This window comes from Choristoneura fumiferana, chromosome 5 (assembly GCF_025370935.1).
Source record: "Choristoneura fumiferana chromosome 5, NRCan_CFum_1, whole genome shotgun sequence".
In the NCBI taxonomy this organism is placed as follows: Eukaryota; Metazoa; Arthropoda; class Insecta; order Lepidoptera; family Tortricidae; genus Choristoneura; species Choristoneura fumiferana.
This window is the reverse complement of record NC_133476.1, coordinates 10,809,789-10,827,320: the sequence shown is the minus strand read 5'-3', so window position 1 is coordinate 10,827,320 and position 17,532 is coordinate 10,809,789. Positions and strand designations below refer to the sequence as shown.

Below are 17,532 nucleotides of genomic sequence, written 5' to 3'. Positions count from 1 at the left end.
GAAGCGCGCCGAGCCTCGCTCCGAAGCACACACTCCGACGAAGTCGCCAGTCAATAGAGACGAGAGCCGCTTGGCGTAGCGCGCTACGCCGTCGTAGCGATTGTATCGCACTAAGCGCCGATCTTTTTGCAGACTTTCACTCTTAAGGGAAGCTTGCGTGGTTTCGAGCAGGAGCGCGCGCGGGCTTCGCTCAGTTCGTCGATCGAGCTCGAGCGAGTCGCACGCGCGTGTGCAGTGAGTCCCGCGACAGCGACCTTCATCCCTCGTGCTGCAGCGAGCAGTGCCCATGTCTAGTGCCGGCGCAGCCTGTGGGAGGGCCGGGAGGCTCTGATGTGCCGTGCGAGCGTGTAGTGCAGTGAGGACAAATACACATGACTTTAGTGATGTCTCCGGATAGCAGTTACGGACGGTATGATGCGCAGCCGCCGGTCGACGGTGGGATGGTCAATCCGGTGCATCGGGAGCGGGAGCCCGAGCTGCATATAGGTAGGACTTGAACGTTGCCACTGCCATGATAATAAATGCGTATGCGACGAGGAAATCATTGAGCTTCCTGTTGCAAACGATGTAAATTTGATGATAGTCTTATCAGAATATTTTTGAGTTTATAAATAACTTTCAGGTATTTACTTACTTTTATGAGTTTGAAACAATTGAAGTATTTTTTATTTATTTATCGAATTAATAATTGTATTCGTTACGTTACACATATTTTATGACTCTTGTGTGAATTTGATACCTATAAATGTAATTTTTACTCATTATCTAGTAGGTATGCGTGTTGATGTGCCATAAAAACTTTCTTGACATTCCTACCTACATCAGTTCAAAATTTGCTCAGGAAAAACTAAAGTAAAATTGGCACTGCTACCTGAGTAAAACTTATTTATAAACTTTTCTGAAGCAGTCCTTGAATTTTTTGCAGAGGCACCTTGAAGCCAATTTTGCTGAGTAGTTAGGTAGGTACCTACCTATATTATTGGATTAGGTAGGTAATCATCAAACTTCTGGGATTGTGAAATTACCTACTACGGACTGGGCATTTGCCATGGGCATGGGTATTATTTGTTAAAAAATAAGTACCTATTACAGAAAAGTAAAACCTTGGCTCTTGCCAAATTTAAGAATCGTGGGAGTATGAACTTCGAACTAAAGTAAACAACCATTTGAATCATATAACATGAACTTATAATGCCAAAAATAAGTACCTATCATCACGTTATAAAGCTGAATAGGACTAGTCATGGGACAACAAAAATAAAGCCCACGAGATAAATCACAATTTTATGCTAGATTAGTTGCCACGACTGTTGGAAGATTAATGATTTGCACTTGAGTCATTAGTATTAGTATCAAAGGGTACAGAGGAAAGTTTGAGCGCAATGACAGAACCGTTTGCGGAACGAATTAATGATGGATCGACGGTGCGTTTCCGCGCGGAAGGGCTCACGAAAAACAATTAAAAGGCATTGTGCAAAATACACCTCTACGGCACTCGTGGAACAATATCCATTGGTTCTCCTGCAAATTGAGGGGGTCTATTCCAAGCAAATCCGCAGGGAGTCCTTATCGATTCCCTTCGATTCCTAATGACTTTTGGATCTTATCGATCGCCTTTATGCAGTTTTCTCTCCCATGAAATCAATAAAATTAACAAAGAGTTAACCGTTTCCAAGCCCTTTTTTTAACTCAAACATTCTACCTACATTCATTGCATTATAAGTGTTATTAATATATTTTTATCGATACCTACCTACAATAAGATATAACACATGTAGATCGATGAAACGATAATCTCAAGCGAGCTCGACGTCACGACAGCTGACTTTCTCACTGTCACTTTTACTTTTCTCCCGCGGCGACTGCGATAGCCACCAGTAAAGTACATACATACATACTCATTACTCGCCCATTAGACACGCAATAGAGTATACCTAGTAACCACCTGTATGTTAAGATAATAGAACGTATATCTCCCGTCTTCACTGAGCACTATAATTGGCTGACGCTTCAGTTTCGGCATGAACTAGGCGTAATGTTTCCGTATAGCTGAAACGTGTGAATAATAGGGATATGGAATATGAGACGTGCTCGTTGCACTGTTGCAAACTAATTTTATTTACAAACAAGAATCGCCGTGACACCAATTTCTAACGCGGTCGAAGCAGCCGCTTCAATGTTATGCACGGTCGGTGATCGCGTTACGTGGAGTCGGACTTTCTCGCGCTTTCCTCGGCTCTAATTGACGTAACAGCAGCGAGCTCTCACACGCGTAGCTTAGAAAAACGCGCGTTGCATCACCCGCGGAGAAATGGCTGCACTGCACGCCACCTACTCGCGCCTCGCTCTGCGGCTGTTGCAACTGCACCAGTTACGTTCTCGCCGCTAAGCACTTTCCCTGTTCCATTGTCCTCCCCACCCTGAGCCGTCGTGTGCAAATAGGTACGCACCATTGAAAGTGCTGAGATGAGACCGAAATTATAGCTCCGAGGGCAACCATGCAGCGTCTCTAGAAAAAAGAAAGTAACTCCATAGAAAGCGACGGTGCGTCGACCTGCGGCGAGTGGTGCACGCCAGAAATAGAAAGTTTCTTCCAAAAGGCTCGCCGAGCTCCCTTAACAAATAAACAAACGGCTGGGAGCGGAAAGTGAGAGCGCCGAGGGCGCGGGCGCTGCAAACCTGTTCCCGCCGCCCCGGTCTCGCGATACGACCGACACAACACCGGCTCTATTGTGCCACAGGACTTTTGACTATCACTGACCTACTAACGAAATCGATTCACCCATTATCAATTGGTCTCTTTAATTTAATATTTAGCCTACACGTTAATGACTGCAATTACTGAGCAGTCTTTCAATTATAGGTCCATAAACTAATAATAGATATTCGTTACATATCCCTGGTTGCCACGCCACGTCATTTACTGTGTTATTGTAGCTGCAGCTAAGGGGTCGTTGACTTTTCACTCGCTGGGACTACGCTTTCTAATATACCTAACCAAAATAACTATTCAGCGTCACCTTGACGCACGCAACTCGATGCTGTTGCGTCACTCATTTCATTAGTGAGACAGTTCTGAAGTTAATGAGTACAGTAAAAGTAGCTACATGTTAGAATTTTACGTAACACCTTGGAATTTCTTGAGACCGTAAAATTTTAATACTTTGAAATTGTCGGTGAAAATTGTGTGAATGCATTGTGTAGCGATTTCTAATCATGTGAGGTGCCAAACGTTCGCGCACACGTGACGCGATAACGCCCGCGATTATTTGAATCGATAACGTTATGTAGGTACATACATACATACATAGCTTAAAATGTATGCATATTTCTACAAGTACCAGCTGAATCATTTTTGGCTCGACATACCTATTACAATTGTATTAACTGTTTGCCCTACATTATTACGTTTTGCTAATTATAATAACATTTCAATTTGATCCGTTTGCGTAAACTTCGACGAGTTACCTACCGTATTAGTTATCCCGAGGCCTATTAAATTGACAGTACAAAGGCGGTCGCATTGCGATTTTCGCTATTCGCGGTGAACGTTGGAAGCAAGGCCACAGAGTTATCGCAGTCTCACGTGCTCTTGTTTATTACACAAACCTTACGACTCAGGATGTTTGGCTTGGCACCAGCTTACGAGCAGGAACACCATCTGTAACACACCAACACATCGACGGTAAATTTACAGCTGATGTAATTATGCTCTTGTACTAACCGACCAGTTCCATTCTGTTTGTCTGACGCCATAGGAGGTTGCTTTTGTCTAAAACATTGTTGACTCACGGACTTTAAACTGATTTATTATATCAAAGTTAGTGTGCGACATTGCTTATTTATTTTATTTCTCTTTGTTTCAGAATTTGATGGTACCACAGTGTTATGCCGCGTGTGTGGTGACAAAGCTAGTGGATTCCATTATGGTGTGCATTCCTGTGAAGGCTGCAAGGTAACTATCGCTGGCATTGATATACATATACCTAGTTAATTTGTGGCAACTTGCATCTTTCGCCATCAGCAGCAGTTTACTAGTTATATATAAACACATTCTTTGCTTTTGAAATTTTACTAAAATCAACATAGGAAGATAAAGTTGCCACAGATGACGGTACTTAACTAAATCAATATTTGTAATTTAAAAATGAGACCGTCCATATCCAGTATGCTCACTGGTTTACGAAAAATTGCCGCCACCACCACACCTTAGGCCTTCGAATCCGTTAATGAACCTAGCCGTTACTTTACGTCCTATTCAGCGCATAGCAGGAAGTCAACATGACAGGTGACTGCTGCACTTCATCCTGTCAGAACTGCTTTGCAAGGCCGCTCGGGGCCGCTCCACGCGGAAGACAATCTCTGTGAACAAAGCCACCCGATGACCTTATTTATTTACACAATGTAAATCCGATTTACATAGTATCAAATTGCTATAAAAAACGTGTGAAGTTGATCAGTTTTTGGGTCGCCGGGTACCTGCCTCGGTCAGCGCGACCCCTCGAGACGTTTTATTTTCGTTGATACCTGTCCCGGAACAATCACACGGGAACGAGCCTTTCATAAAAGCTATAATTGTTCAACAGTTGCATTGTGCCACTAGGTGAGGTCAATGCGATAAGGTTAAACATTCTTGAATAGATAGAGCCACCCTAACTGTAAATATGATGCGACCCAATTTGTTTTTGACATCACAATTGTATGAATAGAGCGCGTCGTGAAGGATATTTCGTTAGCACTTGAGTCACGTATCCTTTACTTCGATACCCGCAGGGCCCGCATCCGTGTGGCCACTTACGGGTACCATTTCTTCTGAGTGCCTATATTAGTTTAAAGTTTATTTTTCGGACAGTTGAAATGAGAACCAAAATAATCTTACATAAAAATAGATGGTCGCTGTCAGCAAAAAGTAAAAAGCCGCGATCACAAGGTCACAACGTACGGAGACGGGAGGCAACTACGTGTGTCTCGCCGAGGAATGTCAGTAAACAAAAAACCAGAAGCGACAAAAATTAAACATTGAACAAAGATCAATGGTGGAAAGACGCCAGACTCACGTTCCACGAGCACACAAGGTTACTGGCGAAAGTTGTAAATAAGTACGTGTTCAGTGAACGTTCAAGAGCGGACTCTAATTGCTTCCTCGTCTAATTCAGTTTCCTTTAATTTGTAGGTCGCATTTATACACCTATATTGTACTGTTCTAGTAATAAATGCGGTAGTTTGAATTTAATTTATGTGTTACTATCTCACAGTCAGCAACCGACCCTCGACCCCGGCAAAGGTCGTAGTTATAAGCGTGAAAGCGTACAGACGGCTATAGAAGTGCAAGTGTCCAGGAACTCGTTTGGGACTGGTCCGGACAATGCGTGTCCTTCGGCAGTCTGGCTCGCCGCTGTACAATGCACCAGACGGCTCGCACACAAAGTGAGTGGACGTGAACGACCGGGATATTGGACCCCCTTGTATCCCCACACAGCCAAATCTCTCGCCAACTTTTTGATGCACTTATTACAATCTGATTATCTGACTGAACCAATAAGAATCAATAGGATAAGTATTCAGACGTATGACTTTGTCTAGCTTATAAGAAAAAAAAAAACAAATTGCCAAGAGATAGTTCAAATCTTGACATTTTATTACCATTATTATTTTAAACTATAAAAGTAATTAAAATAAAATACCAACTTGCGCGAGTTTCAAGTATTGCGTAACATTCTGCAACGTGAGCGACGCGTAGCGCCAACAAGCGACGATAATAACCAACATGAGTTAGTAGTTCAGCTACTCGCCGCGAGATGGCGCTACTTGTAGATTGGAGCAGTGCTGCTACGGCGCGTAGCGGCTACGCGCGCAAAGTTTCATTGAATGGCACGAACGTAGTGATGAGGCCGACTCACATTTTGTTTGTTCGAATCTGCCTACGCACGATGTCAATGAACCCTTGATTTTTACATTGAGATACGCGATTCGATAGTAAAATATCCATTAGTGGTTAGTAGGCCATATACCTATACCTACGTTTGTTTTGATATTTACAAATGTTAACTGTTTTTGTTCCCTCATCATATTAGGAAAGTAGCTAGCTATTAATTTTAAGTGGAACGCAAAGTTCTATGACCGTTCTTAATCTTCAATGAGATATATCGAGTTACCAAGTATTAGGCATTTAGAAACATTCATAGATACCTACCGAAATAACACTTAAGACTCCTTAATTTTAACTTTATGTTCACTGAATTTCATAGGCGTGTTTAATAAAAAATATTCAAATCTAGTTGCTTTTTAGCCGCCTTAAATGGACGCGTCATATGAACCCCCATTAAATGATAGTGGTCCGAACTATTTAAATTTCGAAGATGGGTAGATAATTTCGGTTTTTACATCTTTATTCATTAATCATTATATACTACTACTAGCACTGATATTTAAATTTAAATGCTATCGAAAACAAACTATAAAACAAAATTGTACAGTTCCAGTTCTTTCAGTTCAGTTCTTTAGTTTAAATAACTTAACCAAGGGGGCGATTTTTTAAATCAAATGTACGAAAATTTAAAAATCCACCCGGAAAGAGCGTAAATCAGTGTATTGTGACACAAGGATCCAACACACTCGCATTTCAATTCCAATGCGGTTTATTTTACCATTATCTCTGGTAATTAAAAAATCAACCCCTGCCATCTTTAGGCGTTTACCTGGACTACAGTTAGGTTATAAAACCCCATAGTATGCATTTAACTTGGTTATACAACTTCTTAGCAAAGCTAGCGTTCGCGTTCCATTGTTATTTCGGTAGGCAACGGCGGCGGAGCTTGAAGCTCTTTGTTCCGTTGGCCGACATAATCCCTGGTGTCGTATTGTGGGTCGCTTATTTTTCGACACCATTCGCTCTGCAGGGCCGTCGACCCCGCGACGTACCTCGTAAACAACTCCGGGCAACGAACGTACGCGCAACGTGAACGTAACCCACATTATTTTTGAACTGTCAGCTCAAAAGTTCATTGATCCCGCGGTCATATTTATTGGGAGCATCGCTGCAGCACATGCCTTCCTGGTAGACTGCGACCGAACTTGACTCTTCATAATAAATGTTTTAGTGCTTTACTTCGTCGTTAACTTTAAATGTATTACATGTTATGGCCTATTTACGTTTCGTGGGTGTTTTTACTGAGGTCGCAGTGAACCGGTAAATGCTTAGAAGAAACTGTAAATGTATTATTAGAACTCATGGTTTTTCCGTATGAGCCCCGTGTTTATGGTTTTGCAGAACGTACAATTCAATTATTTTTTGATATTATTGTACATATTAAGTATACTGAAAACTTGAAATTCATTTCGTGGATAGAATAGATGCACTAGTTATTTAACAGTTCTAACTAGATTATATGTGACAATCCGTAGCAAAAGGGTCATTATGGCAAGTTGTCCGAAACGAGCAACCCTTTGGCACTCGATTACACAAATGTCTGATATTAGTATTGGTTTTAGCGGGAACCTAAGGCATGAACTCGCTATATTAATCTAATCGTATCAATGAGTCCATATTTTTGTTACGCGATCGCACTATAAATAAACTGATACGTGAACGGGAAATGAATCACGGCCCTAGTGAGTCAGCGCAGGCTAGGCGGTATCTGGCCAACATCTGGCCTGGCCGTGTAGCGGGCGGCCGCGGTAAGACTCGCTTCCTAGGAAATGCCGATGCCTCAGCTTTTATGAGGTTAATTTGCTTTTGTCATTTTTACCTCCTTTCTTCTTTGATATTGACTAGGACATATTAGTTTGACAGGGGTGCGTCCGTGAGAAATAACATTTTATCTAATGTCACTCTAATAAAGTTCACAACTTGTAATACATATTAGATATGACAACAAAATCCATTTTTTTATTATGTATAACGTTTAATTAGTGTCATGCTAATTAAACATTATGTATACATTTATAATATAAAAAAGTAAAAAATCAACCTGTTAGCAATTAATAATTAAAACTTTGCTTTCTTTCGATTATCATTCAATGGTTATATTATTTACATCTACGCGTTCAGAAGGTTCGTCAAAAAATCACTCCCTCCTGACTTAGGTAGCCTTCGTTGGCGTTGGCGGTAAACGCCAACCACATTCAGAATTTCCCGGGTCTATACGTGCGTCACCGATGACAGATGTAAACACGTAAAGCGTAGCGTAAGTCCTTATCTCACTTTACCTGCTCCGGCGCAGCCAAAGTCGTTGCCCGCTGCACCGTTACGGCGGGTTCATGCCACTGCTAGTTTACGGCCACAACTTATTTATTAACACTTAATATCGCTTTTGGCGAGCTTAGCGCCAAACACGGATGGCATTGTTTCCCAGGCTATGAGTCAATGTCTTTGCCGCTACACTTTATTGTTTAGTTTGTACGCTTTCGGAATTAAATTAAAATGACTAATAGATCGCTTAAATAATCAAGGCCTTTGTTTGTAGCTATGGAAGTAGTTGCTATAGTTATACCACAACCACACCTTTTAAATGCCCTTTTTTATCTACAATAAGCAAACCACATATTTAGTAATAAATAACGTGGTCTAGTCGGGCATGTGTCTGTTTCTAGCGGTATCGTTTATTTCAATTTTCCAAATAGGAAGGCCGATGTGAAACTTGTTAAATTAAGTACAACGAGCCCAGTCAGCGATAATCCCAGCTAACTGTGTCAATGTAACGTTAACCAAAAAGTGTCGGTCGATCGCTTATCGCGCGAGGCTAGGCGACTGCTGCTGTGTCGAAAATTCTCGACGGCGAGCGTGACCCACATCGCGCTGACGAAACCCTCCACGGTACAGCTATGTATTTATTTATGTGCCACTTATTTATATGCCCACTGACTCACCGTGGAGGTGAGATGTTACGTGCACTTACCGCGGATCATGCGATACACGCTCGCCGCGTGCGTGCGTCATTCATACAGCCTGATGCACACCCTCCTGCTTGCATTGTTCTATACACCCGACTAAAATTACTCATAATTATTAGTCCATAAAAATAATATGTAATGAATCATTAACGCCGCTCGTTAATAAACACATTTTTAATAGGTTATCGCTATTTTTTACCCCGCCGCAATAAGATACCCGCACGGCGTACGCGTATCCGTTTATTTATTGTAGGCAGAACTAATTACAGTCATCGCTTTATCAAAAGCAGCCCACATTGTTTACAGCTAACGGAACCAAATAGGGTAAATGACAAATGTAGTATTTACTTTTTATAGCACTCGAAACGGAGTCACCGTGTTAATTAGTATGAGGTCGTTGACACTTCGATAGTGACGAATGGCCGCTATTAATTATATAACATGAATTAGATATATGTAACCAGGTAGTAGTACGATGGCATAGTGATGCGGAAACCACGATATCGGTTACGGGAGGAGCGTGGGGCTGGCGGGAAGGTTTTGTTTTCGCGTAAGGAGGTCAATGACCGCACGGCCGGTCACTGCCCGCGCTGCGGCCAATTATGGGCCACTCGCACAGCGCACAATGGATCGATGGCAGCGCGAAATTGGGCCACCGACCCTCCCCCCACACCGCCCGCGCAGCCTCCGCCTGCGGCACGACACGATGCAACTCTTTGTCCTGCCTCTTCAGCAAATTAAGTACCTACACCGATGCGAGAGGCAAAGAAACGACACACTAATTACCTTAGGCCTTTATGGGATTCGTTGAATTTCACTATGACCGATGCTATGGTTGTCACAATAAACACAAACAGGAGTTTATTTATTAAGAGTAGGTAGCTTGATGAGATTTTTAGGTAATTAATGAATGAGCCTTTATAATGCTCCAGTCGTTAATGAGTCGCTCTGTCTCGTAGTAGTTAGCTAGGTCGCGTAGTATAACTATGATAGTGGAATCGTAGCATTCCGTTGGCAATTGTAATCAGCACAACGCGTCGGAGTGCGTTCCTATCTAGTGTTGATCTAATTGGATCATTACAGCCCCTAGTGAGGCGCGCGCGCATTGAGGTAGGCCGTGACGCGTATGACGTCAGCGGGCGGTCGCCGGTCGTCGACCCGCCCTGCTCCCGGGAGGGGAGGGGCGCGGGGCGACGGTTGTGCAATCGAGCGGTCGTCGACCCGGGGTGAACGGCCGCGCGCCGCGACGCCGCCGGGATGCGCCCGGCCTATATCCGGCGCACCGGTGCAGCGGCAGCGGCGCATTCTAGAGCGGCGTGGACCGTTAGGAGTGCGGCGCGCGGGGGCACTCTCACTTTCTCGCACGGGTCGGCGGCCGGCAACTAGGTCGCGGCTGCTAACTGAGCGCCGCGCGCTGCCGCGCCGCACAGTCAGTCCTCTGCCGACCGTCGCCCGCGTCGGTGCACTCAGTGTATAACGTGTGGTGGTGCCAGGTGTTAGGTGCCAGTGGCGTGTGTGCCTGTGAATGGTGATGTCGTGCGAAACGGCCGAGCTGCGCGAGCGGCACTCGGTGCTAGTGAGCATGCTGGAGGCGCGCCGCGAGTCCTCGGACTCAGGCTGCTCCAGCGACGGCTCCGACCCCGAGCCCGACTCTAACTGCCGCTGTGATCCCCAGGGCTTCTTCAGGCGGTCCATACAACAGAAGATCCAGTACCGACCCTGTACGAAAAACCAGCAGTGCTCCATCCTTAGAATCAACAGAAATCGGTGTCAATATTGCCGATTGAAAAAATGCATCGCAGTGGGCATGAGCAGAGATGGTGAGTTGCATTTTTTTTGTTTACCGTAATTTTGTAATTTTTTTGTGCATTTTAAAGTAAAAAATGTTGTACTAGAAAACAGCTGTTAGTTAAACTATCGTAAAAAATGATCAGCTGACTGATTATCTTTTAACAAAATCATAAAACATCTGTAATTTTTTGAGTGCCAGAATAAATGACAATTTCACTAAAAACAGCTTATTTAAATAATAAAACACGTTACTCTAATTTTTGCGACAACATTTTACTCTACAAACGCATTTAAACAAGATAACATCTAGTCACTAAACAGGTCATGTTAATACGAAATTAGTGCCAGTGATGCAATGTGACGCGGTTAGGCGTTTCGCGCAGATATGCATACGCAATTAGCATTGCAGGACAGTTAGCGCCGCTCGCGCGCCTGTTGTGCCGCGATATTGAGATCCTATTTCGCAGCGCGCGGAGGGGGGGCGAAAAGAAGTGGGGTTTCGGAGGGGGGTCCCGTGCGTGCGGTGGGGGTCGGGTTATGCAAGCGAGCGCGGGTGAGCGCACGCTAAGCAGGTCGACGGCCGCTCCGCGCTTGCAACACGGGCCTTCTCCGGTGAAAGCGGAGAAAGGCATTTCGTAAGCGCGAGAGGGAAATTTATATTTTCACTTTCGTAATGTAGTTCGTTGAACCCACGTTTCTCCAATCCAGGTATGATGCGTTTGATGATTAGTACGCATGCATAAGTAAACAATAGTACTACTCATAGTATTCGTACTACTTACTATACTAGAGGATATACAGGTTTAGTAGGTACATACACTTAGAACTCATACAATCTGGCCATATCTGGCTTCTAAACAGATTAACAGTCTCAATTTATGTTGACAGTAACATGTAGGTAAGTAGAATGTATATTTTTGCGAGTTATTGATCACTACATAACAATTGTTTCAAGGATTTTGTAATTCATGTTGAAAATTAACTTTATATAACTAGCATTCATTCATTCATTCGAAAGTACGCAGATATTTTTTTATAAAGGACAATGAGTTTTTACCTTATTCATGAAAATTCAGTTGATCAAAAATTTTAAACTACAAAACAATACCAATGAAACAAGTAAATAAATAGTGAACATGCTCGTCGCCTCGCGTCGTTTAGTTAGCGATTAGTTCCGCTACTTGACAACAGATGGCGCGCATGCGCGTTACTAGCGCTCTAGCTAAGTGCGGCTGATTTTTGAACTATGGGTTTACGTGACGACAAATTTTCAACGAAGTAAACTTTAGTGGCAATGAAGTTAAATTATAATACTGTAAAAAATAAATTATATTAAATTCGTGATATTTTTCTTTCTTAATTATATTGAAGCATAGGACAATCTTATTTAGTTCGAAAATTTATATTAGATAGGTTAGGCTTACTTAACGTAAAACAATGAGAATAAGAAAAAACTTAACGACGCCAGAACAAATTTAACAACGCCAATGAAACAAACAACGCATCGCGGAAAAATATTATCACACACGCGCATTACAAAATAGTCGCGATAGAGCTTGAACCAGCCCAATATAAAAACCTCAACAACAAAGGCAGTAAAATTCATCTCGGGGAAACCGGAAATTAGTTTTGGGAAAACTCTCACGTTATATCGGCTCAGTTCGGGGGTCGCAGGGGGGCGCGGGGCGGGGCGCGCGCGGTTATTGACGGCCCCTCCCCGCGCGCGTCCCCGCTCAAGTTCAAGGTTGGAGCGGCGCGCGCCGCGGCGCAGTGCAAGGGAGTACGGCCCGCGCACCGGTCGTCAGCCCAGCTACTATGCCAACCGCTCACTTCAACGCGAGATCGCGAACCATCACGTCGTGGAACATATACGGATTACAGTGCTGAAGCTGAACCAACCAAACCATAGTGCTATGTGACATTACCTAGTGATAAAAAAATATTAGTGTACTCTTTAATAAAGTTACCTTGTGGCTTCGGCTGTGAATTAGTTTAGTGAAAGAAACTGTAATGGTCTTAGACATGGGAGAGGACTTGCCGATCCTGAAGGGAATCCTGAACGGAGTCGTGAAATATCACAATGCTCGTATGTATTACTTTTTAACACCATCTTTAAAAAAACATTACTCTTAATTAAAAATATTTTTTTTACTATTTAAACATTTTTCATTAAAAAAATTCGAGTTCGAATTTATGTGCCATCTTCGTAGCACTAGCCTACGAATACTGCTACGAATCGTAGCAGCTTCGTTTAACATTTAGATTGAACATAACATTACTTTATGTTTATTTTAAGTTTTAGCATTTATGTATTACTTTACATAATTGATGTATTATTAGTAGGTATATATTTGATGAATTAATGAAGCTTAAAGGAACAAAAAACTTTTTGCGGATTTAGGCACTACGGGTTGCTACGTCGTTAGTATTCTGAAATTACGGTCAATAATATTCTCTATAATTTTCATAAACAAATAGCAATATTTTAAACAAATTTTTCTTTTATTTTTTTCGTTTATGTTGAACGTTGAACTGTTAGGTTTAAAAAAAAACGTTTTTACTATTAACAGTTGTGTTAGGTATTTTTTACATCTTTCTTTAAAAAAATATCAAATGTGTATGCAGCGTTGTTAAATTATTAAAGTATTTTCGTACTTATCAAAATATAACACGAGTAGATAAATCGATTACCTAAATATCATTAACAATACTATTTACGATAGATCAAACCGCACCTATACGTGTAATTGTCTATATAAAAAGTAGAGCTACCCTCGTCTGCTGCTCGATATTAGTTCAAGAGATAAGCAAAACATATTGGAGTGTAGCGAACAATAGCTTGCATCTGGCGTGGCCCACATCGCGCAGCGAAAGTTCGGAGAAATGGCGAGAGGGCGCTCTCCGCTTTCGTTTTCAATCGTGAGCTCGCAAACACTTTCACCAGCGCCCGCGCACGAACGCCGCAAGCGGCGCGCCGCCGCCCGGCGCTTACGTCGTTTCGACCGCGCCACAGACCTAGCGCGAGAAAGTCGTAACACTTTTTAACGTGACCTCGCGGTTTGCGCTTTGTCACTCGTTATTCAAACTAGTTCACTGAATACGCATCCGGCCGCGCGGATTTTCAAAAGCCTCGGACAATAACGGCGGGACGGGCGATGAACTCTACCCTCGCGTCAGCTGCGCGTGCACATGGCGCGCAGCTGCACCCCGCCGGCCGCGACCTTGCACAACAATCCCGTTCGTGGGCACGCACTCATTTCGTTTTAACGACTCTATTTTATAGTAAGGTGGCGAGGCGAGCATGTGTTTGAATTTTGTTTTGTATTGTTGCAGCCGTGCGATTTGGTCGCGTGCCGAAACGCGAGAAGGCGCGAATCTTGGCCGCGATGCAGCAGTCGTCGTCGTCGCGGGCGCACGAGCAGGCCGCGGCTGCGGAGCTGGATGACGCGCCGCGGCTGCTGGCGCGCGTCGTGCGCGCACATCTCGACACCTGCGAGTTCACAAGGGACCGCGTTGCTGCCATGCGCGCGCGCGCTCGCGACTGTCCCACCTATTCACAACCAACTTTGGTGAGTATCTTCACATCATTCTGGATCAATTTAAATGTCTTACAACAACCACATTACCCCCTTTGCTTTAACTTATGGAAGTCAAAACCCCTAACTTCTGTCTAACTTTTGTTTTCTTTTGTCGTAGGCCTGCCCGCTAAACCCGGCGCCAGAGTTGCAATCTGAGAAAGAGTTCTCACAGCGATTCGCCCACGTGATCCGTGGCGTTATCGACTTCGCCGGTCTCATCCCCGGCTTCCAGCTGCTCACGCAAGATGACAAATTCACGCTGCTCAAGAGTGGACTTTTCGACGCACTATTCGTGCGTCTCATCTGCATGTTTGATGCGCCTCTCAATAGCATCATCTGCCTCAATGGACAGCTCATGAAGCGCGACTCCATCCAGAGCGGCGCCAACGCACGGTTTCTTGTTGACTCCACGTTCAAGTTCGCTGAGCGCATGAACTCTATGAACCTCACAGACGCCGAGATCGGCCTCTTCTGCGCTATAGTTCTCATCACACCCGACAGACCGGGTCTTCGCAACATTGAACTGGTAGAGCGAATGCACGCGCGCCTCAAGTCGTGCCTGCAGACCGTTATCGCCCAGAACAGAGCCGATAGGCCCGGCTTTCTGCGGGAATTAATGGACACGCTGCCCGACTTACGGACGCTCAGCACTCTTCATACAGAGAAATTGGTCGTATTCAGAACGGAACACAAGGAACTTTTGAGACAGCAAATGTGGGGAGACGAAGAGGTTTGCCCATGGGCGGATTCCGGTGTAGACGATTCTGCTCGTAGCCCATTGGGATCCGTATCCAGCAGCGAATCCGGCGAAGCCCCTAGCGACTGCGGCACTCCTCTGCTCGCCGCTACTCTGGCGGGCCGCAGACGGCTCGACTCGCGGGGCTCCGTCGACGAAGAAGCTCTTGGTGTGGCTCACTTGGCGCACAATGGTCTCACAGTCACCCCCGTGCGTCCTCCGCCACGGTACCGCAAACTCGATTCGCCTACCGACTCTGGCATCGAGTCCGGCAATGAGAAACACGAACGTATCGTGGGCCCCGGCTCGGGGTGCTCCAGCCCGCGCTCGTCGCTCGAAGAGCACATGGAAGACCGGCGGCCACTCGCCGCCGATGACATGCCCGTGCTGAAGCGCGTGCTGCAGGCACCGCCGCTGTACGACGCCTCCTCGCTCATGGACGAGGCCTACAAGCCGCACAAGAAGTTCCGCGCGATGCGCCGCGACACGGGCGAGGCGGAGGCGCGCCCCATGCGGCCGACGCCGTCGCCGCAGCCCATGCACCCGCACCCGGGCAGCCCGGCGCACCCCGCGCACCCGGCGCACTCGCCGCGGCCGCTGCGCGCGCCGCTCTCCTCCACGCACTCGGTGCTGGCCAAGAGCCTTATGGAGGGACCGCGCATGACGCCGGAGCAACTGAAGCGCACCGACATCATCCAGCAGTACATGCGGCGCGGCGAGGCGGGCGAGGAGTGTCGCGCGGGCCTGCTGCTGTACCGCGGTGCGTCGCCGTTACAGGTGGACGTGGCGGACGCGCCGCAGCCGCTCAACCTCTCCAAGAAGTCGCCGTCGCCGCCGCGCTCCTTCATGCCGCCCATGCTGGAGGCGTGAGCCCGGCCCGCGGAGCCAGCAGTCTCCGCCACCCCACCCCGACCTACTTTAAATTAAATCAACTAGTATAATAAACGTTCGCAGATCGTGTTAATATATTATATGTGATAATTCGTTTAGGACGACGCGTGTGTGCGAGGCCGGCGCAGGACGAGGAGAGTGCAAACAGACTGAAATATAATTTAAGACTATATAAGTATAATTTATATGCAATGCAGCGCCGGTCGCGGTGTGTTTGTGTGTGTATGTATCTATGTGCGTATGAGAGCGTGTTAAAAAGTCATTTGTTTGTTAATATAATGACAGGTTGTCAAAATAAATCAGAATTGTAAAAATTATTACTGTTTTTTACTCCCAAATCGCCCTAAATACCTAAAGAAAACGCTAGAAGCGTTAAATAGCAAAACGATTATTGGAAAAAAACTTTAGAGACCAAACATGGTAAAATTCAACTCTGTTGAAGTAGAGGCTTTTTCAATGAATCTTAAGTAAAAAATAGACATTTTAAGCGACAGCAAAGTAAGAAATAAAACACCATGGAAAAGAATAGACAGTAAAGTAAGAAATTAAATAACTTATAGAATTGACAAATCGTTTATAAAAAGACTCTATATCCATCTTGCCGTCAGAACATATCGTAACGAATTAAGTACGTTTTATGTTTTATCCAAGATTCTAATACATGACATTTAACTACGATAGCTCGGATCATTCTTTATTGCGATGACGTTACTCAGAGTCAAGGTAAATAGTATCTTTACGATCGAAGTGTGAGCTCAATCGAACGTCATTCGATTTTTATCACGCGATTAGAAACATGGCATGGATGCATTTACGACTTAGCTAGCCGATATGAAATAATAAAGCACCTTTGGTGTAACAAGTACTTACTTCAACATTTTGTTTAGATTATTCAGTAAAAATCTAATACGAAATAATCCTAGTCCAGAATAGATCTGCAAGAAAACCGTGCTAGTTGCATTACATAGCCAGGCCGTAAAATGAACAAGTTTGAAGTGGTCAATCAAGCACCGCAATGTAATGTAACTTATTTATTCAATTTTTCTTGCAAGTCTAAACTGGGCTTTAAATGCGACGCTGTCGTTAAGTTAAGATGCAATTATGAATCTTTGCAGAGATTTAGGCTCCCAATGTCAATTGGTTTTCGCGGTTGTGCTGGAATAAAAATAATCTTGACTAGGTTCTGAAGCACTGAGAGCGCATTCGTGATAAAAGAAGATAATTACTTATCCTCTGTTTCACCTCAACAACATTGATCAAAAACAGCATTACAGAATCACAGATATCTCTCACATAAAATTACAGGAACTTATTTGGTGAAACAGGCACTTTCTGTTAATGATATAAGTAATGCGAGCTCAAACTGAAAAACGAGGCTGATATTTCAAATCTACGCTATTATGGACTAGGTACCTACACGTCGGTGTTATGTAGGCTTATAAAGCTTTATCGGAAAACATGTTTTCGGTTGATGTAGGTACCTCTCTCATCTCTTTCGATTCCATATGTATGTATGTTTACAAAGATGTTAGGTACAAAAAGATATGCGATCATCATGGACCCCTTTCGGCACAGCAATATTTATACACAAACTTTAAACACTATGAATTTATTGTTGATCAATTCACGAGAAAACAATAGTTA

The 17,532-nt window shown here is 44.3% G+C and overlaps 1 protein-coding gene across 5 annotated transcripts in view; it reads left to right on the top strand.

Annotated features, from left to right (window-relative positions):
• Positions 1–16,205, top strand: part of Eip75B (Ecdysone-induced protein 75B) — a 133,415-nt gene extending 117,210 nt beyond the window's left edge. For 3 of the 5 annotated variants that reach the window (XM_074087840.1, XM_074087844.1, XM_074087845.1), the window contains exons 2-5: positions 3,867–3,955; positions 10,568–10,712; positions 14,017–14,252; positions 14,380–16,205. In XM_074087840.1, the coding sequence (XP_073943941.1) occupies positions 3,867–3,955; positions 10,568–10,712; positions 14,017–14,252; positions 14,380–15,867 (1,958 nt within the window). In that variant the 3' untranslated portion in view covers positions 15,868–16,205. Of the gene's footprint in view, positions 1–12; positions 487–3,866; positions 3,956–10,567; positions 10,713–12,405; positions 12,770–14,016; positions 14,253–14,379 lie in introns of those variants that run through there. The other 2 variants (XM_074087843.1, XM_074087846.1) reach the window with 2 other exon arrangements.
• The last annotated feature ends 1,327 nt before the right edge of the window (positions 16,206–17,532 follow it).